Consider the following 20,614-nt stretch of genomic DNA (forward strand, 5'->3'; position numbering starts at 1 on the left):
GCCACGCTGCGGCAGTGGAGAGCAGCCCAGCTGTACTTGTTCTCTGAGCGTGGGCCTTGGGCTGAAAGGTGAGACTGGACTTCCTAAACTGGCTATCATGCTTAAAAGGAATTTGCTCACTGTTTCATGTGGTTAAAACCAGGTCAGATTGACTGCAATAACCGTGCTTGAGATGTACAGTCTTGAGTGACAGGACAAGGGGAAATGCCTCAAGTCATGCCAGGGAATGTTCTTATTAGAAAGTAATTTTGGGGTGATTGTGGTGATGGTAGTTTGTCAGTTGGACTTAATGTTCTTGAGCATCTCTTCCAACCTTGCTAATTCTGTGAAAATAAATACTGTTTACAAAATAAAGAGTGATGGTCAGAGCTGCAATGTGAAACAAAAGCAATAACTACATTTTAATCTTTTATTTTTTACAATGTACAACTGGATGATCAGTATTTTTCTAAATATGCATTCTTTTGTAATCAGTTCTTTCCTGTAGGTCTTTATTCAGATTGTTTTTGTGAATATTCTCATTTTCCTAGGAAACAGCGTCCTGTTCACTGGAAACTTTCAAATGTGGAAAATTTTTCACGTATGAGACTAAAACTAGTGCAGAATTACAACTTCAACTCTCATCAGGATGCTAGTGACCTGAGAGATAATTTAGGTAAAGTTGTATTTGCTATCTCACGTGAGTTCTTACCAAAGAAAGATACCCACTTTCCTCTTTGTGTTTAATAAGCAGTATATGCTTATATACTTAAATCTTGATTTTTCTTTATTTCATCTGTAGTAAAATCTATATTATGAGAGTGGTTCTTTGACCTTAAACAACATTTTCCTACTGAGTAGAATTCTTTTGCCCTGGCTCATTGAAATGTGGGGGTTTTTTGCACAATAAATAAAAGTCAACTCCTTTGTTTTAAAATAAGTCATACAACTTTCTTGTATGAGATTATTTCTTCAAGAAAGAAGCAAAGAGATCACAGTAAGCAGTGTTGTGTTCAAAGCCTTTTAGAATTTGTGGCTAAAATGTGTAGAAAGGAAGTGCTTTGTTTCAGAAGTGTGCCAAACAGTTGAGTTAGAGGTGTAACTGTTAAGTTTGGTGTATTGTATATCAAGGCTAAAGCAAAAAAAAAAAACCCCACAAAACACTCTTGCAAACCCACATAACCAAAAAGCAAATGCAGTGCATTTCTATTAAATCTGCATGCTTTAGCACTGTCTGAAAAAACATTGCAAAATATTTTGTTGTGTCTACATCAGAATTCAAGTTAAATTTTTGTTGTCATAATTTTCAGTGTAGCTCAAGAACTGTTTGTAGTGTTCTGCTTAACCACAAAAATATATAAGAAACCTGCTTGCTTCTTACTTGGTTAAAACCAAAATTCAACTGTAGAAGACAGGTTTAGTAGGTTAGATTTCCAAAAGCATTGTAGCAGAAAAAGCTATGAGCTATTATGTCTATTTATACTAGGTGTGCACCAGACACAGCCCTCTAGTGAGTCTCTGCTTCTGGAGGTGGTGAAGCAGGTGAAAGTGAGTGACTTGGAAGATGATGTTCTGGAATTACCAGAAGAAGACACAGCAGCCAGTTCCAATTTGTAAGTAGAACAGGATAAACAATTGCGATTTGTTTCTGTGCTAGGGATAAGGAGCAAGAAACAACTTTGGGAGTTGAATAGCATCCAAAGTTTCCCTCTTTCTTTGTCTGGCCTTAACAATTCAATATAGGGCAGTTTTGATCAGCAAAGTTACTGTTGGATTTATCATTGTCACCACTGAGACAAGAAAAGTCCCAGGGAAAAGAAGGCAGAGCAGATGTTTATGAGAATCCATTAGTGATTCACTGCTCACAGGTGGGCTGAAGCTACAGAATTGTTAATGCTTTACTACTGTGTATATTGACCATAATTCTCAGGAGGCAATATGCTGTGGACCAGACTGGAACTGCCTCTTGTCCATAGTTGCCATGGTCATTCACTCCACTGTCAGCTGCATAGCATGAAAATTCGTGTGGTTGGCGTTTAAGTGCTGGAGTGCCTTGTGTTTAAGAGCATTCCACAGGGAAGGCCTGCTATGCTTCCTTCATGTCACTTGTGTGACTGCAACCAAAAAAAAGGCCAGGAGAGAGAGAGCAGGAAAAGGGGAATTTAGGGAGGATAGGAAATGCTTTGCTTCAGTAATTGGATATGTCACGTTGTGCATGCATCTATGTGTGTTTGTGCTGTTAAGTCCAGTAGAGAGTTGGCACTCTGAGTGGTACTGATACATTTTGTACTTTAAAGGGTATTAAATGCTTGCTGTAGATTATAGCAAAATAACCCTGAAGATAACTTCAGTCACATGAACTGGAACTCAGCTCTGCTCTGGGCCAGAGAGCTTAAGCACCTAACAATTCCATAAGGAAGGGAAATGCAGCCTGATGTTTTTGTACTTCACGTGAAGTCAAGTCCACTGTGCCTGAGACCAAAATATCAAGACTGAAGAGCAATGCTATGAAATGATGCTTGGGGTCTAGTCTGAAACACTCAAGACTGCTGATGAAAGCAGCTTTATGTAATTGTTTATGCTGCTGTTTTAATGCCATTCAAATTTGATTATTTTCTGAACTGTGCTCTTACCAAGGCCCTAAGGAACATCTGTAACACTTAGTGGTGTTTTTGCAGGGATGAGAAGGATGAGGAAAGTCAGAAAGAAAAGCTAATATTGTCTGAAGACTGTGAACTCATTACAGTAATTGATGTGATACCAGGCAGGCTGGAGGTCACTACCCAGCACATCTATTTCTTTGATGGTAGCATTGAGAAAGAGGAAGGTAAGCATGATCAGTATCTCTTTATTTTCAGTGTAGTTCAGCATTCTGCTTTTAGTAGGCTGAGTTTATGTTTTGAAAATGAGTATCAAAGTAATTGTAAAGAGACAAGTTGTTGGTCTGTACTTAAAATTAATATTGCACTTGGTGATTAGTGGCTGACTGATCCCTTCAGAATCAAGAATCTGGAGCTGTAATTTCTGAGCTGGCAAATTGATTAACTATTCTTAATATTTCTTAAAAATAACTTACTAAGAAACCTGCTGACTGAAAAAAAGTTACTACCTCTAATTTGCTTTGTAAATGGCACCTCTCTGTTCTCTTTCTACAACAGATAGTGATGTACTCATGCATTGATTAAAAAGTAGTAGTATGTCAGTGTTAATCATCTGTATTAATTTAGGGAACTTTAATGGAACATAATGGAACACAGCTGGCTATGAAAACACTGAAATTAAATGTTGGACAAATAATAGTAAAATTTCCCAAGTCAGTATACCAGAATGTTCAGTCATTGGGAAATCTAAACATAAAAGTTTGTTTGAGCCTGTTTAAGAAAGCAACAGTAGTTGGTTCATACTTTTTGTCAACAGAATACATTTATAATATGTCTTTAGTCAGAAAACAAAAGTGAATTCTACATTCCATCATGTATTTCTTGCTTCATTTCTTTCAGCACAACAATATCTGAAGTTAATATTTTCCTAGCAAAATGGTTAATCATATCAGCTATAATACTTTCCTCTTCTAGGAATAACTCTGAGGTGATTGGAGCTAGTACTGCACTGTGTCTGTATGAAAAGGTTTTTTTTCATGTATATTCCAACTCAGTAAAGAGAGTGTTCCTCCTAGGGGTAGGTTTTGATTTCAAATGGCACCTTTCTCAAATTCGAGAGATCCATTTGCGTCGGTACAACCTGAGGAGGTCAGCTTTGGAGATCTTCCTTACGGATCAAACCAACTATTTCCTCAACTTCAATAAGGAGGTATGGGTTTCCTAAATGTCATGGATTCATGTCATAAGCACAAGGTTAAGTTTAAGATCAGTGATTGTATTTGAGTCTGGTGCCTTTCTTAATACCATAACACTAATAGCAAACTGTTTGCTTTACACAGTCATCATGGAAAAGTACACTGCAGTCTGGCACCTAGAAACTGATTAATTGTGAAAAGATAAAACAAGATTCTCCTTTTTCCTTTCTCTCTCTCTGTTATACAGAATGATTATTTAACTAAAATCACATCAGTAGTAATCTAAATGTCTTGAAGCCCATCTTTTTAAAGATTGAATAAATTAATTGCAAATGAAAGGAGACTTTATTTTTAACAACAATATTAGAAATCATTGATATTCAATGGTTAAAGAGTAGTGAACATTTTCCCCCTCTGGGTAATATCAGTGACCCTTTTTATGAGGAACTATGATAAATTTCAGAACTTAGGGTGAGTTACGTACTGGTAGGTCAGTGTACTAGTAGGTCAGCTCTTAGAAAATGTTGTGTGGTTTGGTTTTGATGTGAAGGATGTCACATCCATCCATGTCCAAACGTTTTAAACAGCAAGAGATCGAAGTACTTGAAAGTGTAACTGTGTCCTAATTATTTCATATTTTAATTAGGAGACAAATTGCTTAATTGTCAGCTTCAATCTCCAGAATATTGTTTTATTAGTGCTGTTTCTGACAGGTACGAAACAAAGTATATAGTCGGATACTGTCGCTGCGCTCTCCAAACATTTCTGGGACCAGATCGCCACAGGAGCTTTTCAAAGCATCAGGTTTGATGCAGGTATGAGACCTCAGCTCAATGGTCTAAAGAGTTCCTCTCCTTTTTGAAGGACTTCCCCAATGTTTAGATGGCAGCTGCCAATTTGTGCCCTCAGCCTGGCCCCTGAACTTCCATGTGCATAATTTTAGGATGGTTTGGTGTTTTTACAGTCAGGTAAATGATTATAGCCAGCTCTGGTAATGTGATTGAAAGGCATTTTAGCATGAACATAAAACATGGCAGATTGGCTTCTGGTTTTAGTCTGTGATCTGTGCTGTTTTGAAACTTCTTTCACTGGATGTGCAAATGATTTTCCCTGCTATCTTTTCATGATGGAGCTTTCAACAAAACTCACATGAAGATGAAGTGTGAATTAGTAATATTGGTAAAAAAGGAAAATGTCAAAATGTCCGTATTACCATAAACACAGATAAATTTTTAAATATAGTAAATGTATTTTATCTTCCATCTCTTTATGCCAAAATTGTTTTCTCTGAGGGAGGAAGCTTTACAAATAAGTTTAAAGTATTGGAAATATTTTGATTGTTCTTTGTTTTCCTGACAATAAAAACTCTTGAGTTGTATATTTACACAGAGAAAATACCATCTTTCATGACATATCTCCATCACCCTACAGACAAATACTGAGCTCTTCTGAACACAGCTCTGTCTGTTCTTTGGTTTAGAATATAATAATGGAGCAAACAAAGGTGCACAGACAATTTGGTTTACAAATTGTTAACCTGTACTGTTAACCAATGGGAGAAAAATTTATAAATAAATCTTGATCTTAGCACTCAGATGGATTTCAAAGTTCTGTTCTCCTTTTTATCAGTATCTGCACACTTGCCTTCTTTTTGTTTCTCTTATTTTTCTTTTACTTTTTAGCAAGGTTGCTAATTGTCTGCTGCTCTGGATTTGAAATAGTACTGCCACCAGTCAGGATCTGATTTCAATTAAATATAGATAGCACAATCACTGAATCAAAGGGAAAATAAACTTCATTATGAGAAATTGAATCTGGACTTCTATGCAATTTTTGTGGTCTTGTACTTTTCACTTGCCAGTGCTATCCTCTGGCATATAGATACTGACAAGATGTGTAATTTGCAATAAATATATCTTTGATATGGTGAATTCCATTTAATCTTTCTTTGTCTTTCAGAAATGGGTGAATAGAGAAATATCCAACTTTGACTACCTTATTCAGCTAAACACTATGGCAGGACGAACTTACAATGACCTTGCTCAATATCCTGTGGTAATTAAAAAGTTAATTTTTAAGTTTTTGCCAAAGGTATGTGTTTCTTCTGGTTTGAAAGATGTATTTTTAATCTCTATCTGATGTTTGACTTACTTTTTTTAGTTTCCCTGGATTTTACGAGATTACACCTCAGAAGAACTGGACCTGAATAATCCTGCAGTATTTAGGGACCTGTCCAAGCCTATAGGTGTGGTTAATGAGAAGAATGCTAAGACTGTGAAAGAGAAGTATGTATTTGAACACTTGGTTATATTTCTTTGTCTTTTCTAAGCCTCCAGGCTAATAACACATTTAAAAAATAAAATTGTGACAGTGAAATTTGTGAAGCTGGTTTTATGACATAACAGATACACTTGCAAATGTGGTTGGTTTGTTGTTCCTGCTGCATTCAGACTATATTATATAGCACTCAGTTATATGGCAGTGAAAGGACAAAACTCACTGTTATAAATTTTCAGTTGTTTCTCAGCTGTGGAGATGAAAAACTGAAAGATTGTAGAAACAATTCAATGGCTTGAAAATACATAATGTGTCCCATATCTGCTACAAGATAGGGAATGTGAAATCATACTGCTTAGTTGAGCTGCCTAAGAGGTAGCATTGAGCCTAAATTTGCCCTTCCTCTTTTTTTCAAGCATAGATTATTATCTTCAAAATGAAATAGGTCTCAAGTGACTTTCAGCAAGTCATCTCTAGGTACCAATGACAGGTATTTACACCCACACCGTAGTTAATGATTTTTCCCTTGTTTGCTAGCCTGGGCAGTGAGTGTGCTATCATACCAGACTGCAGTCAGGTGTCCTCCAAAATCTTCTGAAAACTTGGAACAGAGAGAAGACTCTATCCTGACTGTAATGAAGTGGGTTCTCTAGAAGTATGTTTAACTACAGTCTCTCTTAGCAGCCTTGTGAGGCTGAGGAATGTATCAGCCAGATGGTGGCGTGGTAGAGTGAGTTTGCCAGTAGAAAAGGAAATGGGCATGAGTGTGGAAAAGATCTCTCTTCTGCATCCTGCACAGTCAAACACATTTCCTAAGTCTTGCAGGAAGCCATCACATGTGTATTCACTAGTAAATATTCATTTTAGTGGTGGGGGGTGTGTTGGTCTGTTGTATGAAGTCATCAGTCCCGTCTGCCCTTTGTCTGGTTTCTGACAGGTGATAGCAAATGCCTAGGGAAGAGTATAACAGGCATGCAAAGGCTTGATCTGGTGCACATTTTTATCTTTCTGCAGCCTATTTCTTAGGGACTTTCCAAGTAAGATTTGCAATCTTCATGTTTGATGGCACTCAATGTATTTTTCCTCTCTTAGATTGCTGTGGTAATTTCTTTTGAATTTTTGCCTGGAATAAGCATAATCCACATGTAAATCAACCATAATGCTCAGTTGTATTTATAAATATGTCTTTTGTCAGATATGAGAATTTTGAGGATCCTCTTGGGATGATTGACAAGTTTCACTATGGGACACATTACTCAAATGCTGCTGGTGTCATGCATTACCTCATTCGGGTAGAGCCTTTCACTACACTCCATATCCAGCTTCAGAGTGGCAGGTATGCTGGGCAAATAAGCAGCCCCCTCCTGCTTCTTCCTTGTCATTTTACTGAGGGAATTGTCAAAGTCTAACCTGGATTTTCTGATCGACAGATTTGACTGTGCTGACAGACAGTTCCACTCTATTCCTGCTACCTGGCAGGCACTCATGGACAACCCCAATGATGTCAAGGAACTTATCCCAGAGTTCTTCTACTTTCCAGAGTTCCTGGAGAATCAGAATGGTATACTGACTGCTAAGAATATTCTCACAGGAAACTGTTTCTGTATTCTTCAGAAAAGAATTGTTACAGCCATTTGTGAATGCTGAGGAACACTTCCTATTTAAACCTTATTGTGTGATTGTAGACATTAATCATGATGCTGGCTTTAAACTGTTCAGTGAAGATGTCAGTTGTGTTAAGCAGCAGCCTAAACATAGCTTAAAATTCAGGCTATGGGTTTAAGGATGGCTAAAAATAGTGTTGTTTACCGAATGGAGAGATCAGAGATGCTCACTGGGATGTTTGAAAAAGTTAGTAATAGTTAATACTGATTAAATACATAGCAAAAGTTAAAAGATATTAATTATAATTATTATAATGCTGATTAAAAAGACAATATCCTGCATTCTGACATTAGACTCCTTTTTAAATTCACATTTGTTTAGTGATTTGTTTCTCTATCTTTGCACAATTTGAAAATGGATGTGTATGTTTGTGCTGCTACAATCTACTACAGTTCTAAATTAGAAAAAATGAGAACTCCCAAGTCCCACTTTCAAGTTATTTAAGTGTTTAGAGTTGTTTTAATGATAGCTGGTGAGATTTCAGACTTCTTAAAAGCCTTGATTTTATAACAGTTTAAACTTCTAAGTAACACCCTTCTTATGAATAACTTTATTGAAGTGTTTTGGACTCTTAATCCTGGCAAAGCAAATGCAGATATGTTTACAGATGGATGTGTAAAAGATGAATACTACTTCTGTGGTTGGGACTTCAGCTTCAAAATAATTTAGATATTTTTGGATAGTAGTTATCCAGTATAATTTATAATTGTAAACATGCAGAACAGAAAGTAGTCTCCTATGTCAGTGGTAGACTTATTAGGGATTTTCTCAAAATCCTTCTCTTGCATTGAGAAAATAAAGATTTTTAATCTTTACTGAGAAAGCAAGGTACTTGAAATATTTTGTAGCAACTCTAAAACTTTTCTGAATTATTCACCAGGTTTTAACTTAGGCCAGCTTCAAATGTCCAAAGAGGTGGTAAACGATGTTGTTCTTCCTAAGTGGGCCCACTCCCCAGAAGACTTTATTTATAAACACAGGAAGGCTCTGGTAAGATGTTGTTTGTATGTGTAACATCATTATAAAGGAACTGCACCTGCACACTGTTACTGTGGCTTAAATGTAAAACTAGTGGGATGGTATTCAAACTAGAGTTGTGGTTGCATTGACATTACAAGTGCCATTGGAACTTCCAGTTAAAGCTCTGTGCGTGTTGATAAAATGTTGAAAAGAGCATTTAATCTCTTGGGCATTTAGGCCCTAATGATTTGGGCATTTGCTGTCCTATGAGATAAAATGCAGAGGTATGTGAGTAGGCTTCCTTTGCTATTTAAAGATGACTCTGTCTGGTGTTAGGTTACCTTCCCTTGCACAGGTGCATTTCAAAAGTGCTTATCTTTTGTGTCACTGTATTGATTTTCCTTCTTACCTGGCAGTTACTGCACATAGCACACAAGATTCTTATGCTTCTGCCCTATATACTGCTAAATACCAAATTTGTGGATACTTTTAATTTAGAAATTGAATCTTTTCCACAGAGAATAGTAAAAACTTCAAGAGGGAGCAGTATTTCTCTTATTCTTACAAGAGCATTTTTTTCCCTCTAGGAATCTGAGTATGTTTCTGCTCATCTTCATGAATGGATAGATTTGATTTTTGGCTACAAGCAGAGGGGACCAGCTGCAGTGGAGGCGCTTAACGTGTTCTATTATTGTACTTATGAAGGTACAACGCATGTTCTCGTGTCATTGTCATCAGGCTTGTGAGTTTTCATTATCAGACAGTACACACTTGATTTGTGAATGTACCATTCAGTAGCATATGGTAAGGCAGATTTATAGATGAAATATGGCAGCAAACCTTGTAATGTGTCATCAAAAAAAGTATAGGTTTTTTAAAAGGAGGGCTGTTATGTTTTGTCTTTTTTTTTCTAAAAGTTACTAGGTTTTCTTGCCACTTATTTACTTGCTTAAAAGCATATGTGGGAAGAGGTTTCTTGTGGTTTAGAGTTCAGGCACATTGCTTGAAAGCAACTAATATTAGAGACAAATCTAATCTGTTAATTTCAAAGCTAACTTTTGGGTGGTTTTTGTGTGCTACTTGTTGCTTGCAATGAGATAAATTACAATCTGAAAACTCTACTCTGCATGTGGAATTTTAAGTGTCTCAGGGCAAGAATTGCAGGCCTTTGTCTTATCAAATGAATTTAATTTAAATGGAGGCATTGTCTGGGGCTTTTTCGGGGGTAAAGAGTCATAATGCTGCAAGTAAATTAAGTTGACCATATTGGTTCTTAATAAGCTGTTTGGATTATCTTCTTTCTTTTTTTCCTACTCTTCATCATTCTGATTGTGATCCAGGGGCTGTGGATTTGGATGCTTTAACAGATGAGAAAGAAAGAAAGGCTTTAGAAGGGATGATAAACAATTTTGGGCAAACTCCCTGTCAGCTGTTGAAGGTACTGCTTTTTTGCTCTCTCTCAACCAGACATGTGTGGTTAAATACAACTGAGTTACAGAGACTTCTGAAAAAAACAATGGTTTTTAAGGTAATGGTTTGTAATTTTAGCAACATTAATTCTTTGCCACATTACCAAAGAACCCATTTTCAAAATAAATAAATTTACTTCAAGAAGGGATATTAGGTATTTAAGATTGTTTTCCCATTAAGATTCTGAGTATCTCATGTGCATTGAACAAATTGATAAACTAGTCTAATTTGTTACTCCTTCAAATATTGCCTCCTAGGAGCCCCATCCACAAAGGCTGTCAGCAGAAGAGGTAGTGCAAAGACTTACTAAAAGTGATACCTCTACTCTGAATCTCTTCCAACACCTCACTGAGCTGAAGTCATTCTTCATAGAGGTAGATGTGTTACTTGAAATTGTTTGAAGTCTTACCTGAAATTTGATGTACTTGAAACAAAAGGTCACAACCTGGATGAAAATAAACTTGCTTCCTATTTAGAGAGAATATTTTACAATTCAATGTGTATTAAATGAGCTCTGTCTTTTTAGTTGGCTTCATAGAAGTTGAATCCCATAATCTGCTGGCTGCTTGTGTGGGTGTTGAGTATTAAATTAGTCACCACACCAAGAAAGCTGCAAGCCTCACTGGTGGTGTGTGAGGAATCACTGAACTTGGTAGTTAAAGTCCCTGATTGGGGTCAGGGTTTCATCTGCAGAGTTTGTGATGGAGCTTACCTGCACAAACTGAATGGGTGTGTGTGCCAGTCCCTTAGGGTGCTCTACAGGTCTGACGCTGATTCCAGAGGCTGTGCATCTTATTTTTTACAGCTTCTAGATTTATCCTTTAGCTTTTGGATATAATCAGATCAAACCCATGTCCTTTCTCTTAGGGAATTAGTGATGGTGTGCCCATTGTCAAAGCTGTTGTCCCCAGGAATCAGTCGCGCTCCTTTATTTCTCAGGGAAGCCCAGAGATCTTGGTGAGTTGCATGTGTCAATACTGTTCTTAAACTGCAGATAGTCAAATGGCTGTATTTTTTTATGCAGCTTGTAGAGAAATATTCTTAACTGTTCCTCTTCAAATGTGTTCCTTTAACCTGAAGCAACTGTCAGTTAAGTTAAATATTTATCTTCCATGGAGAAGGCAGGCTGATTTATTGAATGACATTTAAGAGCTGATGAGATATGACTGTAAATTATAGTGAGGCATATTGTAAGTTGCCACTCGATCAACTTCCCTGCAACAACCAATTTGCTAATGCAATGCAGCCCAGATTTAAAATTACAGCATTGAGTTATTAATGGTGTCATTGTTTGTCATTGCTTTCCAACTAGTATGTTAAACTACACCATATCTGGTGCATGCACATTCCAAAGGCCTGCACTGTTTCTAAAACTAACTCTCACACTAACACACATTCTTGTACTATGGCAGATACCAAATAATGAAAGGAGAACAGTGGTTTTGTATCTGCATCTGTATATATGGCCTAGACACTGGCCCCAGTGCAATAATACCTCCATTTTGCAGGAAAGAATATTCCAATACTCCTATTTTGTATGTCAAAATTATTGTCTTGGCTTAATGTGGTACATTCATAGGTTATTTGAGCACATCTAAAATTCTCCTTATATTTTTCATAAATATCTAAATCAAAGTAACCTTGAATATTTAGATGCCTTTGTTACTTCCTCAGAAATGAAACTGTGGTGCAATGTTTGTTAAACTCCTTGTGTTAATATGTTTACTATTAACAGTTAGTATTCAGAGAAGAGAAGAAGCAGCATTTTAAACTAAATGACTGATTTGTAATTAAGTATTTGCGAGGGGTTGGTTGGATGGGATTTTTAGTGTTTGTCTCCTCCCATCCTTCCTACCCCAACTCCTCCGACCTACGTAGAACATAGACTTTTCTAATGTGGTTCTGTGTACCACACGTGGATTAACTCATCTGAGTGGGGTTTTTTTATTGATTTGTTTGTTTGTTTGCATATGCTTTTTCCTTTGTGGTAGGTTTTCAAAAAGCCTCTGGTGGATTGTATGCAAGCTCTATTAGCATCAAGGCAAGCAGAAAGCAAACCTCTGGGTTTCATCAACTTTTTCATTAAACTTTTTTAGGTAACAACAAGTCTGAACTGTGTTATTGGAACTCATGGTTGGCTGCCTTATGACAAAAATATTTCCAACTATTTTACATTCATCAAAGATACAACAGTGACAAATCCCAAGTAAGCAAATTTTGAGGAGGGGTCCAGATGAATGCATCTAAAATAATGAAATACAATAATTGTTGAAAATCAGTGAAAATACTGTTTTCACTGTCTGGGTTTTAACCAAAGAATGCATCTTTTGGTGTTCAGTAATATTACCTCTAATCTGTTATAGCATTCTAGTACAGTTATGTAAGTGGTATTTCGGGCTTCATTCTTAGAGCTACTTCTAATTTTTTCTAACTATCAATCATGAAAACTCATTGTGGAATCTGAGATAGTCTTCATACATTCTTATGCTGTAGTAATACATAGGCATATGTGGCATATTTGGATTTTTTGCTTTTAGAAAATTCCTTTTTTGTCTTTAATGTTACAATGCTTAGTAGGGACATGAATTATCCAGTTGTGTAAAAGGCTGAAAAAAAACTAAGATGAAATCTTGCTTCCAGTCACTGGTGGCAGTGAGAGTTTTGCCATGGATGTAGCCTCTTCTATAGATGGAATTCATTAGTGATGTTTAAAGACAGAGGAAGTGCAAAATACATGGCTGTGAACCAAAGTTACTGTTAACTGCTCGTCATTTGCCTGCAGAACACAGCGCAGCATGAGCGGTCCTTTTGCCCCAGGGCTGGAGATCACCTCCAAGCTGTTTGCAGTGTCCCATGACGCAAAGCTGCTCTTCAGTGGCGGACACTGGGACAACAGCATCCGAGTGACATCCCTTACCAAAGGCAAACTGATGGGACAGCACATCAGGCACATGGGTCAGTCACTCTGTGTTGGGAAATGGAAAGGGTTTTGTGTGTTATTTGGTGGTCCCAGAATATAGACATGTCCCCTGGGCACCCGAGTGTAGCAGCTCTGCAGGAATGGCAGCATAAGAACAGAAGAATGCTTGAATTGTGATTATACATAAATGCTTGAGCATGGCTTTTCAGTCACTGGACTGGTGCTTTGATGTAGTTTCAAAATAAGGCTTGTCTACCATTTTTAGGTAGCAAAGTTGAATGTGTCAAGTGGGTACATTTGGCTGTATGATGATTTCATTGTTTAATAGTGTCACCACCCCTTATCACACTAGAGTATTTCATGCTGACTGCAAATCAGGATACAGTGTGACAAATTGTATCCACATTGTCAGTCTGAGGGAAAATAGTCTTGATTACCCATGTGACAACTTTGTCTTCTTTTCTTTATCTAGATATTGTGACCTGCTTGGCAATAGACCACTGTGGAATTCATTTAATTTCAGGCTCCAGAGATACTACCTGTATGATATGGCAAATTGTTCACCAGGTGGGTTATTTAGACATACTCAGAAGCAGTTTCTGGATGTATTTTTTCCTCTGTTTTGCTATTATGTTTTAATGATTTCTTTTCAGATTTGTAAGGAAGATAGTGCACTAAAATCAATTAGCTTAGTAATTTTGCTCCCATTGCGTTCTCTGAAATACTATACATATCAGTTACTATATAGCTGAAGTGCAGTATTTTAGAGGCTCTCTTAAAGATTTCATAGATTATTTTCAGGGCAGGCAAATAAGAATTTTACATTTCTAGACAGTTCTTCACTCCTAGTAGTTGCATTTTAGCACTGCCTTTTCTCTGTGGTGGGTATTGATAACTACAGCAAAGACAGCGCTGTCTATTTACCTGCGTTTGCACTGGCATTTGAGAATTCTTTAATATTGGTCTTATGCTTTCACACAGTGAATGTAGTTGTGTGATCCACATGTGTACTTATACTCAATCATGATTTCCATCATTATGCATTTAGATGCGGATTTCTGATTGCTGCATTTAAGATACACAAGTAGGATTAATTGCTGGGGGAAGCTGTCATGTTTCGGACAGTGGATTTCATCAAGTCACCTTGTGCTTATCGTGGAACTAAAGTCATCACATTAAAGCAGTAGAGTGATGAATAATTGCATGTGCTTTTGTGGAAGCTGTCTTTATGGTGGGAGTATTTATAATTCTGTAAAGAAGTACTTTGTAGTAACAGTGCATGGTCAAAAAAAGTAAGACCTTAGTGCTCATACAAGTAGCTTTTTGTCTCAAGTGGGGATAAATGTTGGAGATTTTTTAGTTTATCTTTTCATGGTGAGTTAACTCACGCTCTGGAAATTATCTTTATTTAGAAGTGCTTTTTCTGAAGATTTTTCATGTGTTTTTTATAAATAGCTATATAAATGCTACTTTATGCATAGTAAATGTTTCTTGTGAGACTTTTATCTTGGTCTTTACAAAGCGGCAGCAATGGACTCATACTGGCATTCCCATTCTACTTGTCTTCTCTGCAGTGACACCTTCTGTATTTTGATACTTGTTCTGTATTCCTGCATGCTTCAGGCTTTCAGGGCCTGATTGGCAAACAAATCTTTATCAAAGAAATGAAAAGAAATAGTTTTCTGTAGCACTATTTACAGTACCTTCTCTCTAAGGACAGTTCTTTCCTTAGAACTGGTTTGAGAATTAGTCTGTATATGCTGACACTACACTCTGATACCCTGCAGTTATGTGGGGACATTGCTATTTTTAATGAGTATTATTCCAGGATTTCCTTTGTGTATTGTACTACTGGTAGTCACTGAGAAGTACTATTTGCTTCCTTTTCCTTGGAAAATGGAAAGAGTTGCTGTTATTTTAAGTAAAAGAAAAGTAAATTTCAGCTTTTTTTAAGTTTGATTGTGAAGATAGGGCTTGATTCCAGGATAAACTCTAAGAACTGGACAAGCCCAGATACAAAGGTGAAGAATGAGTGTGTGGATGGGGTATGTGAACAGCTCCTGTTAGGCTTGCTCACTGTTGTCCTTGCACTCCTGGACACCTGCAGGGGTAGGAAGGAGTCAGCAAAGTAACCTTGTCTCTCACACCCACGCAGTAACGACATGTTCATTCATTCTTGGGATTTCAGTAAGTGAGGTGCTGACATAGAGGGTAATACATTGATACTGGAGTGGTGAGTTATGCCTTTGGCTTTGACCTCTATCAAATATACACCTCACACAACTGGTACTGAAGATACCAGAAGTTCATTTTTTGTTTGTCCTTCAGCTGCAAGAGAATGTGTCATTGCACTTTTTGTTACTCTCAGGGAGGAGTGCCTGTAGGCCTGGCACCTAAGCCATTACAGATCCTTTATGGGCACACAGATGAAGTTTCGAGTGTTGGCATCAGCACTGAACTGGACATGGCAGTGTCAGGATCCAGGGTAAGCACCTTCCTACTTGTCTTTGTTTTGCCTCTTCTCAACGAAACTCAAACCATATCGGGTGTTTGAAGTTGATTAAGAATAATAGAAAAAAAAGTCACTATTTCACAATCTCTTTCTTAAGCCTTGCTTATCAAGAAGATAGTTGCCATCCCCTTTGCTGTCTGCTTAAATCAGACTATCTCAAACAGCTGTGCAGAGCATAGACCTCACCTACCATGTGGTGTTATTCTGCACAGATGAGCTTTAATATGTGTGGACTTTCTTGGAGATTTTAAGCTTCTCATAGTAACAGAGTTCTGATTGTTTCTTCCCTGCTGTGTTAACCCTGAAGGTTCTGTGCCACTTGGTCATGTTATGCCTTACTGTACTGCACAGGCAGGCTGCTGAACTCTGGCTTTGTACTCCATGTAATGCCTACTCATAAATGTGACCTGTGAAGTGGCTGATTTGCTGGCTATCCTCCCTCTTGCCCTACTTGCATTTGTTTTTTTCATATGCCTATAGTACCTGGTCTTGAGGGGAAGGCTTCTTTTTGCAGAATTCCTAATGCTCAGGAGTCCTTATCTCCCACTAAGGATTGAAGTGCATTTAGAGTATTCCCTGTGTCCTATGTATGTATATTCTGAGTGTTGTGATAACTGTCCTGCTGGATATCCACTGCCCTCGATGTGCTTGCTGCAGGATGGCACCGTCATTGTCCGCACCATTCGGAAAGGTCAGTACGTGAGGACTCTGCGACCCCCTTGTGAGAGTTCTCTCCTGCTGACTGTTCCCAATCTGGCTGTGTCCTGGGAAGGCCATATAGTTGTCCACACCAGCGTGGAGGGAAAGACTACTCTCAAGGTACTTAAGTTTGTGGAAAACCTCGGTTTCTGTCACTGAAGTTTTTAATCATAAGTGTATCTAACTTTATCTCATTTCCCATAGTAATGAGGCTTTTTGAGCGTGCAGTGTCAGTTTCCATATTTTTTTAAATTTTGCTGGCCAATTCAAGTGAAATTTGGTTAAAGGTAAGTGGATATTGTGCTCCTGTGAGTTTCTTGAAAATCTACAAACACCTGCAAGATGCTCAAGCACACATTAATATGTCTTCCTGTGAGAGCCACTTTGGACTGAAAAACTAGGGAAACAAGTTCCACTGTGCACAGGAACAGAGGCTTATAAGGAGAGCAGCAAGTTCTGGGTGCAAGATGCTCTGTGTCCATGGAGTTTCTTAGTTTGGGATTGGAGATACAGCTATAAGGTTGTGTCTGTTGAGCTGTGTATTTGCTTTAATAATGGTAGAGGTGTTGTGATCTCTTTAAACATAGGAGATTTCTTGGAAAACAAATCTCTGATGTAGGCATACTAACTATATTAGGAAGATGGAGAGAAAAGAGATTCAAGGTTATGCCAGGCTGGAAGAACTTAAGATGGTTTGGTTATTTGCATCTGTAATCCAGCAAGAAGTCATTGGCTTGTCTAGAAAATGCTTCTGGATCTAGCTCAGTGGAAATATGCTTGTTTCCTTCTGCTTTTGGATTTGAGAGGGCAAGAGAGGAAGAGGGGTGGTAGCAAGGCTGAAGATGAGTGCAATCTTGCTTTCTTCTTTCTTAACAAAAAACAGTGGCCTGTCTATTAAATCCATGGATGTTTCCAAGAAATTTAGAATTGATTGAATGGGCTACAATATTACATCAAGAGGTAGCTTCAAGAACTTCCATACAGGACCTTACCTCCACACACATGGAGTATAGGCTCACTACTCTTGCGTCATTCAACAGGGAGACTGTTGTCAGCATTATCACCTGTGGGTTGTTGCCAAATTGGTGCCCTTTAATGAGGAAAAGATACAAGTACAACACTCTTCATCCTATCAGTCCTCTGTGACATATTTATTTTTGATCTCTTCAGGATAAGAATGCATTACATCTCTATTCTGTCAATGGAAAGTATCTGGGTTCTGAGACTCTGAAGGAGGAAGTGTCTGATCTGTGTGTAACTGGCGAATACATCGTCATGGGCAGCTTGCAGGGATTTCTTTCCATACGGGATCTCTACAGGTAATGTACCAGCATTTTTACTGAGATACAAATATGGAGTCTTACAGATAAATGGCTGTGTAATAAACTTTGCTTGGTGCTATAGGTGCTAGCTGTTGCTTTTTCTGTGTTCCCCCAAAAAAATTTGTTTTGGTGGAACTAGGATGCAGAGAGAAATAAAATGAGAGGTTGTAACAGATCTCTTTCTTGCCAGACATTTATCCCAATTAAACACCTAGAACTGACAGGAGGAGCTGTCAGTTTGCAAACTGGTGTGATTAGTCACAGGGAGCTCAGCAATTGCAGGATCAAGCCTCACATAGTTCTACACCGAGTTTTAAGCTCCACTTAAAACAAAACAAACATCCCTCCATTGCTCCACAGAATGGGAGGGATGTTTGTCACTTAGGCAGCTGTGGGACTAATGTCACTGTTTTTCAGTGAAAATGTCTTAGCTTATGGACTTAACCTATCCACATCTGGTTTTGTTATTGAAGCTCTATTTTGGGATAAAACTAGATTCTTAGGATGCAGTTAGATAATTGAAGCTGCAAATTTTATCCTTGAGAAACTGTTTTATAGTGCATCCTGTGGACAGCAGTTTCACTTGCATGAGATTCTTTGCAATATGTGCAAGCAAAAACATGATTTACTTTCTCTGTGGTTTTTGTTCCTTTCAGCCTGAGTCTGAGCATCTCTCCCTTAGCCATGAGACTGCCAATCCACTGCATTTCTGTCACCAAAGAGTACAGCCACATCCTTGTTGGCTTGGAGGACGGCAAGTTGATTATCGTTGGTGTTGGCAAGCCGGCAGAGGTAAAACCCACCATCAAGAACTTTTTCTACCGAACAGTGGGAAGTTCACTTATTTCTGCTTTCCAGTTGAGCAAGAGGTCTCCTCTATGGCAGGGTAAATTTAAGAGCGAGTTTCAGTTTTCAGTGGGAAACAAATAACTTTTGAGACTGCTCTACTGAAAGTTCTGATTAAGAATCAGATGTGTATAGGGATCGCAGATGGGAAGCTCAGCTGGACTAACTTCCAGACTTTATCACTCACATCTGAATAAGCAAAGTCATAATAGCTAACCTTTTCTGAATTGGGATAGTGTTGTCAGCTTCTTCTTGATGAAATAATTTTCCAGAAGAAAATTGGAAATGAAAAAGAGCAAGCTACTTTCTTTAATTTTTTTTATGGTTTCTATCAGATATCTTTTAATTTGCATTGACTGACACTGGGAGAAAAGGTATTACTTATTTCTGTTGAGAGTCTCTAATGGCAATGCACAGGGAATCACTTCTGTAGGTTCCCAGTATGCTTGTGCTCCATATGGTGAATAGAAACTTGTTGGTCCTGCATATGCAATATCAATTACAAAGCATCTATCTCTCAAATAGATATGCCCAATTTTTCTTGTGCAAAACCATAGTTTTTGCTTTAATTACTTCTTGTAATGACTTTCAAAATACTTGAGTTAACTTAAAACTGCTTATTATCTTTATAACTCAATCTCTGTTGTACTGCTATGTTATTTATTTGAAAATGTGATTATCACTTTTGCATGATCTTTAGTACATGCTGGAAAAGTGTGTATTAATTCTATTTTATATTCTAAATGTGAAAACAGAGCAACTTTATTCGTCAGTATTTTTAAATTTTCTTGCTAGGATATACATAGTTTAATACTGGAAAAATATTCACACAATGGTAGTCTGATTTTGCTTGCACTGGATGTGGAGGGGAGATTTCCACTGACTTTCAGTTTTCTATTGTAGAATTGAAAAGGAGATGATTATTATGTGGTTAAACATATGGTTGTAACAGCAGATTTAAAGCCACTGTCATTTCTAAGCTTCCTATTCTGTAGAAAAGATCTTCTGTAGGCTGAAATTTGTGTGTATCATTAGACTGAAGGCTTTTTGTTTTCTTATTTTCATTTTTTAATCACATCTATTTTTCTAACTATGCAGAAATTGTTGTTTCAAAGACTGGATTCCTTTTATGGTTATAGAGGCTTTCCAGTGACTTTTTTCCCAGGATTTTCTGTTTACAGTTCAGATGATATGCAAGCTTAACATCTATGTAAATAGGTATTTTTTTTTAACACAAACATATAAGGAACAACATTATGCCCCAGATTTTCTAGTTTTCTATAATGGCATCAATCAATATATTTGAAAAGTGTGTGTATGTGTGGTGTTCATTTGTTGAATGACTTATTTTGGAAGGAATGTGTTAATTCCTGGAACTTTATCTGTATGCAAAGACAGTGTTGTAGTTCTGGCTTTCAGTGGTGATATTGATCCTTAGGACAGAGGATTGGATCCTTAGCACAGACTTGCTTTAATGTGCAAAAAGTGAAATGCTGCTTGCTACCAAGATTGGCCCTTAGTGTTTCTGCACTGACAGTTTCTAATGTGGAGTATAATAAACGCTTTTGTATTTTTAACAATTACTTAGCTGTTTTGGATGTTGCAGAAGTCTGGGCAATTATCACTTGTTAGTGTTAATCCTGGTCAGTGCTGTGCCTTTTCTAGAACACTGCTGCTGTGCTGATACAGCTCAGAAGCAGGTAACATTTGTAGTAGTAACTGTGAGGAACTGTTCTCAAAGTTGTACAGGCATGGATCTTATTTATTGAACTATGAGGATTTTCAGAACCTAATCAGCTGCCAGGCTGATCACTAGGGGCCAATCATCAACCTTGTGCTTAGGTAATGAAGAGTTTCTTACAAACTGTTGTCAGATTGTAGACCTACCAGATGCTGGATTTAATATGGCCTCTGGTTGCTTGTTATCCATCTTATCCTATGGAATACTCTCTATGAATTACTTCTGCTTTAAACATTCCACTGAGCTCTTCACCCAGGATCTTTGGAAGACTGTATAAATTTGATACCAGGAGATAACCTTTCTCTTTTTCCTTTATTCTGCTATCACTGTCCTGCATCTTGGCTATTTTTTTTCCCACTTCTGGCAATTTCTGTTTGAAATCTCTAAAATAAAATGTCCTCTCTTCTCATTTAGTTCATTTTTGCTT

The 20,614-nt window shown here is 37.6% G+C and overlaps 1 protein-coding gene across 1 annotated transcript in view; it reads left to right on the forward strand.

The window, feature by feature from the left end:
* NBEAL1 (neurobeachin like 1) overlaps positions 1-20,614 on the forward strand; it is a 79,626-nt gene that overhangs the window by 52,119 nt on the left and 6,893 nt on the right. Inside the window, 22 exon segments of the mRNA XM_031055958.1 lie at positions 1-68; positions 531-655; positions 1,466-1,592; positions 2,658-2,806; positions 3,656-3,789; positions 4,489-4,590; positions 5,735-5,830; positions 5,936-6,060; positions 7,248-7,388; positions 7,483-7,613; positions 8,598-8,707; positions 9,265-9,382; positions 10,018-10,115; positions 10,405-10,521; positions 11,015-11,104; positions 12,244-12,353; positions 12,930-13,102; positions 13,540-13,634; positions 15,436-15,552; positions 16,237-16,398; positions 17,449-17,597; positions 18,257-18,392. The exon segment at positions 1-68 is cut by the window's left edge and continues 7 nt beyond it. Coding sequence (XP_030911818.1) covers positions 1-68; positions 531-655; positions 1,466-1,592; positions 2,658-2,806; positions 3,656-3,789; positions 4,489-4,590; positions 5,735-5,830; positions 5,936-6,060; positions 7,248-7,388; positions 7,483-7,613; positions 8,598-8,707; positions 9,265-9,382; positions 10,018-10,115; positions 10,405-10,521; positions 11,015-11,104; positions 12,244-12,353; positions 12,930-13,102; positions 13,540-13,634; positions 15,436-15,552; positions 16,237-16,398; positions 17,449-17,597; positions 18,257-18,392 — 2,673 coding nt within the window.

The sequence above is a fragment of the Geospiza fortis genome, unplaced genomic scaffold (assembly GCF_000277835.1).
Source record: "Geospiza fortis unplaced genomic scaffold, GeoFor_1.0 scaffold112, whole genome shotgun sequence".
Classification (NCBI taxonomy): Eukaryota; Metazoa; Chordata; class Aves; order Passeriformes; family Thraupidae; genus Geospiza; species Geospiza fortis.